The 12,242-nt window shown below is 36.4% G+C and overlaps 1 protein-coding gene and 1 long non-coding RNA gene across 3 annotated transcripts; one reads left to right on the top strand and one right to left on the bottom strand.

Annotated features, from left to right (window-relative positions):
- The first annotated feature begins 560 nt into the window (after window positions 1–560).
- On the top strand, window positions 561–6,090 carry LOC133717147 (uncharacterized). Its single transcript, XR_009849442.1, has 6 exons — window positions 561–846; window positions 1,678–1,808; window positions 2,725–2,774; window positions 3,157–3,222; window positions 4,016–4,364; window positions 5,952–6,090. It is a non-coding gene; the product is annotated as an uncharacterized LOC133717147 (long non-coding RNA).
- Window positions 6,091–7,342: 1,252 nt separating this feature from the next.
- Window positions 7,343–11,483, bottom strand: LOC133717146 (cysteine-rich receptor-like protein kinase 44). Of its 2 annotated transcripts, XM_062143805.1 has the most exons (7): window positions 10,378–11,483; window positions 9,589–9,720; window positions 9,322–9,449; window positions 9,010–9,220; window positions 8,632–8,869; window positions 8,299–8,449; window positions 7,344–8,139 (listed from the first exon to the last, which is right to left on the bottom strand). In XM_062143805.1, exons 1-7 carry the CDS (start codon window positions 10,823–10,825, stop codon window positions 7,807–7,809), a joined length of 1,641 nt encoding a protein of 546 aa, XP_061999789.1. In that variant the 5' UTR covers window positions 10,826–11,483; the 3' UTR covers window positions 7,344–7,806. The 2 variants fall into 2 exon arrangements, with proteins under 2 accessions (XP_061999790.1, XP_061999789.1); XM_062143806.1 differs by lacking the exon at window positions 9,589–9,720 and having other exon boundaries at window positions 7,343–8,139.
- Window positions 11,484–12,242: the final 759 nt, after the last annotated feature.

Genomic DNA, 12,242 nt, shown 5'->3' with positions numbered 1-12,242 from the left:
GGCGCAGACATCAGGGGGAGATGTCTACATGTTCACCTCGAAACGTGAAGGGTGTGTTGTGCTCTTTTTCCCCTTCGACCGAGGTTATTTTTGTCCCACTGGGTTTTTGTTACTCGGCAAGGTTTTTAACGAGGCAACGAGAGAAGCACCGCGTTTGGACAACACAAGAGGGAGTGTTTAAGGATATCTCTATTTGTGTTTGGCCCAAACTCTAGGTTACTTGACCTAGTGGTAATAGAATTTAATTAGAAGGATCTAGAATCCTAATCAATGTAGAATTACTTTCCTTGTATGATTGAGATTCTATGCATTGTAATCCTCTATATAAAGAGGCCCCTATTATCAATGAGAATACACAGCAAATTCCTCTCAATTTCAGTTTCTCTACAACAGTTTTTTAATAATTCAAATATTTATAGAGAAGAACTAAGAAAATGGTAGGGTGACAATAGTTGTATCTAAAATTTATTTATCAAAGAAATATATTTGGGATTAGAGTAAGGAAAAAAAAAAAAGGAAATTGTAATAGCCACGTGCCCTTTAACTCGACCCATTCTACATATACTAAATGTGGTCGCCCTGTTCATCAGTGTTCATAGTACAGTGGAGTGACGGTTTTACCCTCCATTTTTCTGCTGTCGTTCTAAAAGCTTCTCAAACGTTTTTGCCCTCCTTTTTTTTTTTTCCCCTACTGTTCTACAAGCTTTTCTCATTTGATTGTTGCCGACGAAATAATCTAGAGAGAGAAAGAGCGTGAGTTTGTTCGCTTTGCAAGAAGAGATAGACAGATCGGTTGTTGCTATGATTGACAGTTGTGTCGGAGCCAGGCTCTTCGATCTAATCTTGGTGCGTTTCTCTTATCTTTATCGCTTTCTGTTTGTGATTTAAGGTTTCGGAAAGATTTACGACTTTAATTTTATTTGATTAGCTTTTAGGGTTAGGGTTACTGAATTGGGGGTTTTCTTGGGTGATTGAATTTGATTCTCTCATTTCAGAATTTCGATTCCGGGTTTGTTGAAAGTTAAATTCAGTTAGTCATTTTGCTGTGTTTATGCTTAATTGAAGAGTTTGCTAATATGATTGATTGAAATGAACCTTTTGTTTCCAGATTTTTGTTTTTGTTTTTGTTTTTTTTTTGTTTATCTTTATCGATCTCTTTCTGTTTGTGATTTAGAGTTTCGGAAATTGGGAATTGAGTGTTTTTTGGGTTGGGTTGTTTGATTAGGTTTTGGGGTTAGGGTTATTGAATTTGGGGTTTTCTTGGGTGACCCTCCCTTCAAAAGTAAGCGACACTCTCATTCCCCAAAGCTTAATTTCACTGCAAAGCACTCGATTTTTTTTTTTTTTTTGGATTGATTATTGGATGGCATCAGAAACTATGATAAGGTTCCAAGATCCAACAGGTTTCGTTTTCAATCTGACTCATCTTTGTTATTATTTAGTAAATTGTCACTAGTTTCTATTAGTAGAAGATATCAGTTACCATTTTCCAGCAAACCATGTTGTTATCTTATTTTTGTTGTATGAATTCTTGATATCTAAGCTACATAATTATTAAAACCATACCTAACAAATCAATATAGATGGGTCCTACTATACCTTTTTATGTATGTGGAGAGCAGCTTTCTTTAAAGGTTAAATCCTTTGTCTGACATTTCCATTTGCCTTATTGTGCAGGCCAAATAAAGGAGGTACTTCTAAGTTAGAGTGAAAGATCAGTTGATTAATTGAGTTAAGAAGAAAGGGGCCTAGGTTCTGGACTGTATTTTGGTCACTGAGTTTGCAAAATCTCCTACTCCTTGCTGCAGGTAAATTTAGCTCAATTTAGTTACTTTTGTTCAGTTTTCTGATCATTTTTGTTTATTGTTCATTTCCCTCCTCTTTTTCTGTTAAGCTTTGATGAATACTAACATTGAATAGAGTCCACAAATATACTTCATTTCAAATTCATTGATATCACATAGAGCCTGTGAGATGGCTGGACAGTTAGTTTATTGTTTGAATGCCTTTCTGCCTCAAAATGCGATATCTTCTCAAACTAAGGGGCAGAAAAAAGAGCTGCGTTCTTGCCATAGCTGCATTTAGGATTGCATGACTCTTTGCTTTATGATTAGGATATTTCTGCTCGGGTTTGTGATCACCTTTGAGTTATGTTATCAATTGTTTTGAACCAATGAACATGCACAGATGTAGTTTGCTTAAAATCTGACACTAAAAACTATTGTATTATACTTTGGTTTGCATGATTGTAAACATCATTTGAAGGACTAGACATCTATTAAACAACACCAACAATCTATATTAGTTGCCAGATAAGACTGAAGCCTATTTCAAACTCAGAATCTATTAAAGGGATGCAAGTCTGGTTTTTTTCCTTCTTTTCAGAGTTATTTACTTTCAATTTGTGAAATTGGATGCTTCTCTTTTTCAATTTCTCCTTCTTATGGAATTCAAAATTCAATATATCTGTTTGAACTTGAGTCAGAATAGGAAGATCATATTACTCTACCAAAACTTACAAACTCTGCCTACTTTTTGTATCTTCTCTAATGATTATTACTGGGATTTTACTTTGCTTCTTAATGTCATACTAAAAGGTCAATTTAGTACTAAGCTCTTAAAATCTGATTTGAGTATCTCCTACACTACAGTTCATAGTACAAATCAAAAAGAGAAAAAAAGCTAATATGTAACTTATACTCTTTAATTATTATTTTGTCTCAGGGAGCGTACACTTCACCAAGAGTGCTGTAACATAGAACGCCAAATTTGAGGTAATCTCTTTTTCTCCATTATCCAATTCATTATTCCAACTAAAGTACTACTTCATTATTCCAACTAAAGTACTACTCTTTAATTTTGCTCTATGTTTTGTTATCTTCAACTTTCGCTGGTTAGGTACCTGCTAATTAAGTATCTTTTCTGTGAACTTTGGACTCCATTTTTTACAAGAAGAAAACATATTAAAGTTACATATCACTGTTAAAATAAGAGGAATTGGAGAACTACATGTGGGATCAGTTAAAAAGTTTCTAAAACTCAATCAACCATTAAAATTATTAGACCTTGGTTGTCTTATTTACACTTTTGTTCAATATTAGTCTTTTTTTTTTCTTTTTCTTTTTTTTAACTTTTGTTTAATATCAATGTCCAAAGCAAGTACCAGAGATGACCTGAACAAACAGAGTGAACTAAGTATACCTTGAGACTGATGAACTCAAGGTATTTCTCATTTCTTTTACTTGGGATACTTTCTTCAATTTGTATATGATAATTTTTTTTTTCTATACTTTCTACAGTGCTCATATCCAATTCAATTTCGATGAGTATGATTGAGAACTACTTTTTAAAGTTTTTGGAGTCTATAAAACAAAAATAAGATGTGATCCATACTATATTTAATGACCTTGCACGTTGTATATTTTAAAAAGCAATTCAATGATCAGGGTTATGTCAAACTAATAAATGAAAATCCCATTGTCATGGTTACCGCCCCACTTTACTCTTTGCAGTAACTTCTATCACCACATGCTTAGCATTTCCTTAAAGCTCGGGTAATCCAGATCAGTTACTAACACATTAAATTGTGCAATCTTAATCTGTAGTGGGGTTTTGGGCGGTGGGAGACCACCAAGAGCATTTTGGAGGTATAGGCCATGCTAGAGATGTGTGTCTCAATTTATATTAGATCTTCTGTAATGTCAAGAAAGTGTTGTGCAGGGTTTGTTAATTGAATTGTATAAGAATAAGGATTCTATCCTTGGGTTACTTAACAATAAATTTTCTTCATCTTCTAAACTTATTCATTTCAAACAGTTCCTATTGTTATTAAGAGTGAGTAGATTAATAAATTGTTATTTATCTACATGAGCATGTTACTAACCGCACCTCACAATGTATATAAATATTTTCGTTACAATAATTTTTCATCAATAACAACTTTGCTAGAATGTATTACTATAATTAGATCAATTGACAATAAAACCCCGCGGCATCGCGCGGGCGCTCTTTCTAGTTCATGTGAAGCGTGAAGTGAAGCCCCATTTTCATGAGAAGTTGTGGATTTGAATAATCGGGAAATCGAAAGAAATGAGTGGGGGTTTGATATGGGCAACGGCAGAGGACTTGGTGAGAAACAGAGGACGCGTTCTTTCTCTGTATCGCCAGATATTGAGAAGCATCAATTCTCCGAATCTACCTCTGAATTTGGCAGCAAGACTCGCCAAGAAAGCAAAGGTGCGCGCAATCTTCATGTTGGCTTCCGAGGAGAGGTCCCTGCACAACATTGAAGACCTCGTTGATGCTGCCAACTACTCTCTCTCCCTCTTGAGGAAAGGAGAGATACGCAAGTATATTCAATGAGGGTAAGTCTCTCTCTTCTCTTTTCCAACCATTTAGAAATTGACCCAGTTCGAGTTAGTTTAGTTGTGAATGATTTTGATGGTACTTAGTCTTCATATCAAGTGAAATTGCTGCCTGCTTGCTTCATCTACCCAGTCTTCATATGATGGTATTTTGAATGTGACCCAGTTGTTTCTAGTTCTGAAACTCTTTGCAAGGTCTTTTTTCTTTTCTTTGTTAATTGTTTGGCAAGTGACTATTATGTGTTTGCATTTAGAATTTGTTGAGTAGTTGGGTTTTGAATAGCAGATGAATATTGGGTTTTTTTGTAATAAGATTTCAATACCGGCAGTGAGTCTTGATCGGGTTTTCTATATATCTTCTGGTGCTATTCAGAAGGATTATGTAGTAGAGAAACTAGTTATAGACACATCACAATGGGCTAAGAATTTCGTTTTGGAAATTTAGTGTCATTTCTGTTGATTGTTTATTGTTATGCTTATGTTAGTCGCATTATGGTTGTAATCTGATCTGAAACTTGGCACTATCGTCAGCACTTTCAAGTTTTTATCTATGTTTTATAGTTGTGCAACTGCTGCGCAATAACCTAGTAGAGAAGTATCACCAAGTATAGGTTCCTGCAAAATAGACTCGAGTATCAAGCATAAACTTTTTAAGATCTTGAACTAAAATAGATGCTTTATAGGATTCTTTATTCAGCCCAGTTGTGTTCGTTACTTTGCTAAATTATATTTTATGTGGTATTGAATGATTTTCCATTTAATTTAGTTTTCTTTTTCGATCAACTGGTCTCTCATTGTTTTTGCCCAATACTAATCGTTACTTTTTTTTTCTTACTATATGAAAGTGTAATACTGATGCACAAAGATGAAAAGAACTTGCAACAATATAAATTCCCAACTTTTGTATTAAAAACTTGTCCAATTCATCGGGACCAAAAGTCTAGCATATCCTTCATTAGATATTAGGGAATCGAAGAAGATCAATCTCAGAGGAAGGAGATAAAAGGATAAAGAGAGGAAGAAAGATAGAAAAGTTTTTCTTGCTTGATCTGACCTACTGGTTGAACATACCTTCAAGTGAAGATTAAATATTTTTAGAGAGAGAGAGTGTGTGTGTGTGTGTGTGTTTTGGATGTTTTGTTTACTAAATCTTCTTAGAGATAATGGCCTTAAAAATCTGTAGACCCGATGCATGGATAGGATTTATTATTCGGCATATGGGAAAAGTGACAAATTCTTGTCTGTATAGAATTTCTAGCTATTCGCATTATTTCAAGTTCTGTTGTCAAGGATGTTTCTTCAGTTTTCTGCAACTGGTTCTGGAATTGATTGTTTGTTCATTAGCTGTTTGGTTAACTACTGTTAGTTATGTGCTATGCTAATTGGTAAGGAACCAAATCGATTCAAGTATGTTTTCTTGTATGAGTAATGAGCTTCAATTGTTTTTTCTTAAAATTTGTGTAACTTCTTGTGAAATTCTTTCTCTCACCGGTATTGGTAGCTCATATGTCATACCAATCTTGGTCAAAATTCGTGCTTTGTGTTTTAGTTGTGTCTTGTGAAAAATGATGCAGGCCTTTTCTGTAGGTTCTGAGTCTCCTTTGGTACAGTTGCAAGGGCCTGGTCACCATGCAGCAGTCAACTTTGGTCAGTATGTCTATGCAGGCTACTTCCCTAACCACCCAACCATTGCAAGGACCAATGTGCCCACGGAGGACCCTGACGATGAGGTTTGGGAAATGGTCATGAAAAAACCCGAAGCTGCTCTTTTGCGGTGCTTTCCTTTGCAAATTCAAGCCACAACGGTGATGGCGGTTATAGACATTTTGTCTAATCATTCACCGGACGAGGAGTACATTGGAGAGATGATGGAGGACGCATGGGCTGAAGACAAGTTAGAAGGGCGGCGTTTGAGCGGTTTAAGGGGAGGCTGATGATGTTTGAACAAACTATTGATGAAAGAATTGAGTTGGAGAACAGAAATGGAGCTGGGGTTGTGCCTTATGAGCTTTTGAAGCCCTTTTCAGAACCTGGGGTTACCTCGAAGGGTGTTCCATATAGCATCTCTATTTTAATATTATCTATATTTTTTGTTTGAATAACAGGACAAATTAACTAAATATTATTAAGCGACAAGAATGTAATTTAAAAAAAAAACAAACTAAATATGCTCCAGTGTTTTGAAAACCAAACTAAATATGCTCCAGTGCGGGCATATTAGTTATTAGGACTAAACTCATTAAAGTCTAAAAGGACGCTCGCTGGGAAGCAAGCCTAACCAAGCAAGAACAATCTCACTTCCTAAGAAAAAAATCATTCATCTAGTCTAATATGTTAGCACGCAATTGTGGTACAAATAACAACTAGAAACGTCTTAGAAAAACTCATAGAGATTACTCCTACTTTAAAATGTTTGTAACGAGATGTCTAATAGCATAGACTTAAGAAAGTACTACCTCTTTCCCCTAAGGGTTGAAAATATAACCATCCTCAGCCTCTTCAGCAGCCAACAACCTCGGCATCAGGTTGGCCTTTTGGCTCTTGTTTGAACTTTGTAGTCATCTTGCCCGGGTCAGTATCACTTTTGGCATTCTTGCCCTTCCCCACCGTACCATAAGGCAGCTTATTCAAACTTGGGAAAATATCACAAATGGTCATTGAGTTGTGACCCATTCGACACTTAACTCACTGTATTTTCAACAATATCACTTAACTCACTCACTTTTACATCTGTCTTTCACTTAACTCACTGTCGTTAATTCTACCGTTAAAAACCATTAAAATTGAGGGTATATTTGTCTAAACACTAAAAAAGTGCATTTCTAACTTTAAAAATTATATTTAAATTAAAATAAAATCCTTTTTTATTAGAAATTCCAGAAATTTAAAAAAATTGAAAAAAAATCTGATAAATTTAGAATTTGTTTAAAGTTAAAAAATGTATTTTTAAGCATTTTGACAAATGTACCTCAATTTTAACGGCTTCTAACGGTAAAATTAACGGCAGTGAGTTAAGTGAAAGACAGATGTAAAAGTGAGTGAATTAAGTGATATTGTTGAAAATACAGTGAGTTAAGTGTCGAATGAGTCATAACTCAGTGACTATTTGTGATTTTTTGCCTTCAAACTTTCCACAGGGCAATCTCTCTTCCTCTTCGGTTGCTCTACATTTCTCTCCAACAATCTCAGAAGCTGCACCCTTGGGCCTCCTATAGATATTGGGCTGACAGAACAACAAACGAGTATCTACTATTTTTTTTTTTTTTTTTTTTTAGAAACCCCACCCCATTCCCACCCTTGATGGGGCTCGAACTCCTGACCTCTTATATATGAGACCAAAGCCTTACCACCCCACCAAACACACACACCCGAGTATCTACTATGAACAAACGAGTCCTTACAAAATTCTGTACATGAAGTTATCCCGTCCTTGCATCGAAACCTAGCGAGGATATAGCTCCGTAATCATATCTATATCCTGTGCTGAAATTTGGATCAAGTTTCTGCATTTGTTCTCCCCTCCCGACGATGTGTTGGATGAGGATCCAATGCCCCCAGGCATAAAGAATGCTGGTTGTGAGGGTGCAGGGAGATTGAGAGAGTTGCTGCTATACATGTGGTTAACTGCAGCGATGGTTGGCCTAGCAGCTACACTTTGTTGCACACACAACAATGCAATGTGAATGTATCTGATTATTTCGGGTCCTGAAAAACCACTTCTTAGCATGGGATCTATTAAGTTTAAGGCTGTCCCCTCCCTCCAACTATTCCAGGCCTGCATATATAATTTAACATTGAGATATGATTGTGCAGAAAAACAGAATCAGAGACAATTATGCCAGTCATATTTTCTTTCTTTTCTTTACAACCACTTGCGATAAATAGTCATACTACTAAGATTTATATGTAGCCCAACTTTTTTCGTGATACTTACGTAGCTTAGAAGAACCTCTGTACTTTCTTCATGCCGAAAAGAACTATTTTTCTGTCCGGTTATAATCTCCAAAACCAGCACACCAAAACTGTAAACATCAGACTTCACCGAAAAGTGTCCACGCATTACATACTCTGGAGCCATATATTCACTGCATATCAACAACAAGAAGGTCGACTGCAGTTAGTGTGGATTAAAAATTAGTGGTTATGGTATACAGTGCTCATCAAATAATCCTATTTTTTGTCATGTCACCTGTACTGTCTAGTATAATTATAAATTTATTACTATACTTCTATGCATAACACAATTATATTATGGTCTAGAACTTACTAGGTCCCCACAATTCGATTAGTTTCACCTTGTGTTTGATCCGTATCAAATAATCTTGCCAATCCGAAATCTGCAATTTTGGGGTTCATTTCTGCATCTAATAGAATATTACTAGCTTTTAGATCACGATGGATAATTTTAAGACGGGAATCTTCATGAAGGTAAAGGAGTCCCCGCCCAATGCCTATTATGATCTTGTAGCGAATATCCCAATCCAACTGTTCGCGCTTGATTGGATCTGCACATTCATTCAAAAATGAAGTTCTATAATGACTAATGATCTTTCTTGCATTCCGCACTTTGGAAGCATGTCATGGACGTAATTGAACTTTTATATTTCACTTTGAAATAGTAGAAATTCCAAGTTTCCAACCATACCAAATATGAAATAATCGAGACTTGCATTTGGAACAAACTCATAGATAAGAATTCTTTCGCTTCGTTCCAGGCAGAAACCAAGGAGCCTAACTAAATTCCGGTGCTGAAGTTTGGCCACTAGTTCAACCTCATTTTTGAATTCTATATCTCCTTGTGAAGAATCTGTAGAAAGCCTTTTCACTGCTACATCTATTTTGTCCCAAAGCCTACCCTGCATTCAAGAGTATTTGAACTTTAAGTATTTAACTTATCATAATTTTTGACCCCCATAGATCGAATGACATTTATTTTAATAAACTGATATTGTATTACTCTGTAAACAACACCAAATCCACCCCGTCCGAGCTTGTTTGATTCAGAAAAGTCATTCGTTGCATCTCTAATAGAGCGAAAGGGGACTTGCAGGGCATATGTTTCTGCACTTCTCACTTCGGATGAGCCTATGAGAAACAATTAAACAATAATTAGATAAGTTCATTTCATTTCACATTATCTCATTTATGTGTCAACTCTAGTTCTTCTAACGCAATAGTTCACTTTGTTTCTGAAGGAAGTAAAAACAAACTAATATCAGTTTACCTTCAAGGTTTTTCTTTGTCTTCCTGATTCTTACATAAATGCAAATGCATATAAGTATAACCAGTACCAGAGAAACAACAATTACCACTACAATAATGATTATAGTCCGAGATTTATTACTCTGCTTCTTTCCTGCAAAAATCAGAAATGTTCTTCACTGCATGTTCAAAGCATTCTATGTTGAGTTATCAAATTTGGTCAAATCAAATGAGTGGGATATAGTTCAGGACTCAATAAATTCCGCAGGGGTAATTAGCAGCTAGGATAGAGATCTCTTGTTGTGTAGAAGACATTAAATATTGAAGTAACATTCAGCACACTATAATCACTTTTAGGACTCGACTACACAAACCAGAATCTATTTCTCCAATAAGGAACTTATTTATGTTAACAAGGATTTTTTTAATTCCTATATGAATTGTCAAATTGGTAACATGACCTCTCAAAACTGGTAAAATAGTAAGTGAAAAATATGTATGAGAAATATGCACATCACATAGGAAAATCTTCAGTGGGGTGGCGTTGCCCACGAGGCACGACCTTCTCTTATCAAACTAGAAACATAGAATCGCATAACCCAAAATCCTAAAAACCCCTGTTTTGCACATGAAAAATCCAAAATACTCTTTACCTCCTAAATTATACACTTCACAAATTGTGTATTTAGTCAGACAGATTTGCTGCTCTAGCCACTTGATAGAAGAGTCTCTTTTACAACCTTTTTACACTTTAAATAAAATCACTTATAATTGTTAATATACGTTCCTCATGAAGTTGTAGTAGTATTACCTGGACTTCCTCCTGGAGCTGCAGCAGGGTTTACTGAAGTTGTAGTAGTATTTCCTGAAGTTGTACCATTCGCTGATAGTAATAGTGCCTCAATACTTGCAGGTTCATAAAATACAGAATCCAGAACTTTTATGGTGCAGCTGGCGTAAATGATCACCCCAATTTTTTTTCCGAAGAAATAATTTCTGACATCGAACCGAGCTGATGTTAAGCAATCACTGCAGTCTTGCGGGGACAAATCTGGATTGCACTGCAGGAAGGTATATATTGTTTGATATATACCTGGAGGGGTTAAATTTCCCACCGCACACTTGAGAAGAGGACCATTCGCCGCGGCTTGACCACTTAGTCTTTCCATCAAGGCTATGAGCTGGTTGTAGAACCCATCCACATCTGGCGTTGATACGTTTTGTTCGTTCCATCTACTGTAACAAGGAGTAGTTTCCATGATGCCGTAGATGGACTTGTCTGAGTACTGTAAAGTGCAATTGTCGTACCATGCAACAGCCTCCTGCTGAAGAGGGCATGCCAGCTTGATCTTGTCTCTAGCAGCTTGATCTTCCTCCTGCGTTGCAGGTTATATTTTGTCGCGTAGCAGATTCAGTGTTGCAGAACAACGTATTTACTTTGCTAACCATCAGGTATGGTTAGCCAAGGCTGACAACCTCCACTAACGAGACGACACGTGTTCTTCTAAGTTAAGTGAAAACTGGAAATTGAGCCAAAGCAATGAAGAGCAGGGGAAGGAGATGGTGGTGCTTGCTCTGCAAACGAACCGATGCCTTGTTTTCTGGATTTCAGATCTCTTCGCTGGAGTTCTTGTCTCCTGAATTAACAAACTGTACAATTATGAGGGAGCCCAGCCTGATGGGCCGAGACAGCTCGCAAATCCCCAACCTCATCCATTTGGAAATAAGTTTTATGGTGCTGGTTCAAGACTTATTCGAGGTGGATTGGGTGCCAGTCTCTAAGGTGAAGACTATGAAGAGAGATTTGCAGAGGTGAGGAGTTATGATTCAAAGCAAGAACCACTATCTTCTGCTCTTCATTGCCTTTGCTCAGTTCCCAATTTTCACTTTACTTAGGACACGTGTCATCTCCCCTAGTGGATATGGGCACCAATGGCTAACCATACTTGGTTAGAGCCAAGTATTTTTTTTTTTTTTTGAACAAAAGGTTAGCCAAGTATTATCTGTTGCAGAAAGATGCGTGTCTAGCGCAGTGTATCAAAAAAAAAAAATCTCACGTAGTGCAGGCGTTAGAGAAGATAGAAGAATAATTTCCTTCGCTTTAGAATTGGATTGAGAGAGATCATGTGGGAGTTAGACAGAGATTAAATAGAAAATAAATTTTATTTTTTATTTAAAAAAAAAAATAGAGAAATGAAGGATAAGGATTAAATGATTTAAATCGTAGATGAATCAAGACTCATTATACAGACTTTCAAACCTTTTTCAAAAAAAAAAAAAATGACCTTCAAAATAACTAAAAAATAGATAGAGAAAAGTTCATTAGTCCAGTACTATTTGGTCTAGTGACATAGCCTCCCCCTTTGTTAGTGAGAGGTTGTGAATTCGACTCACGAAAAACTAGTTGTAGCATTTAAGTGCACACGTGCTATAACAACCTAAGCATGCGCGCAATGAACCTTCTACTAGATGACAGCTGGCGCGGACCCCAGCGCACACCACCGCCTATATAAAGAGAGTCTCACCTCAAACTCCAAGTAATCATTCATTCTCAACTCTCATAAACTCCAAGTTAGCTTCCGCTTTGCCCATGTCTGACTTAGGCATTGGAGGAGAGAAGTCTGGAAGGTCCTAACGACCTAATAAAACACACACACACACACACACACATATATA

This window comes from Rosa rugosa, chromosome 6 (assembly GCF_958449725.1).
Source record: "Rosa rugosa chromosome 6, drRosRugo1.1, whole genome shotgun sequence".
In the NCBI taxonomy this organism is placed as follows: Eukaryota; Viridiplantae; Streptophyta; class Magnoliopsida; order Rosales; family Rosaceae; genus Rosa; species Rosa rugosa.
The sequence above is the reverse complement of the archived record's forward strand: the minus strand, read 5'-3'. Positions and strand labels throughout refer to the sequence as shown.

What these genes read in the sequence shown, in the direction of transcription:
- LOC133717146 (XM_062143805.1), bottom strand. Translation starts at nt 10,825, where the DNA reads ATGGAAACTACTCCTTGTTACAGTAGATGGAACGAACAAAACGTATCA. An exon ending in AGCTCCAGGAGGAAGTCCAG is followed by an intron (nt 9,721 to 10,377) that starts GTAATACTACTA and finishes TGATTTTTGCAG; the next exon opens with GAAAGAAGCAGAGTAATAAA. An exon ending in GACAAAGAAAAACCTTGAAG is followed by an intron (nt 9,450 to 9,588) that starts GTAAACTGATAT and finishes TGTTTCTCATAG; the next exon opens with GCTCATCCGAAGTGAGAAGT.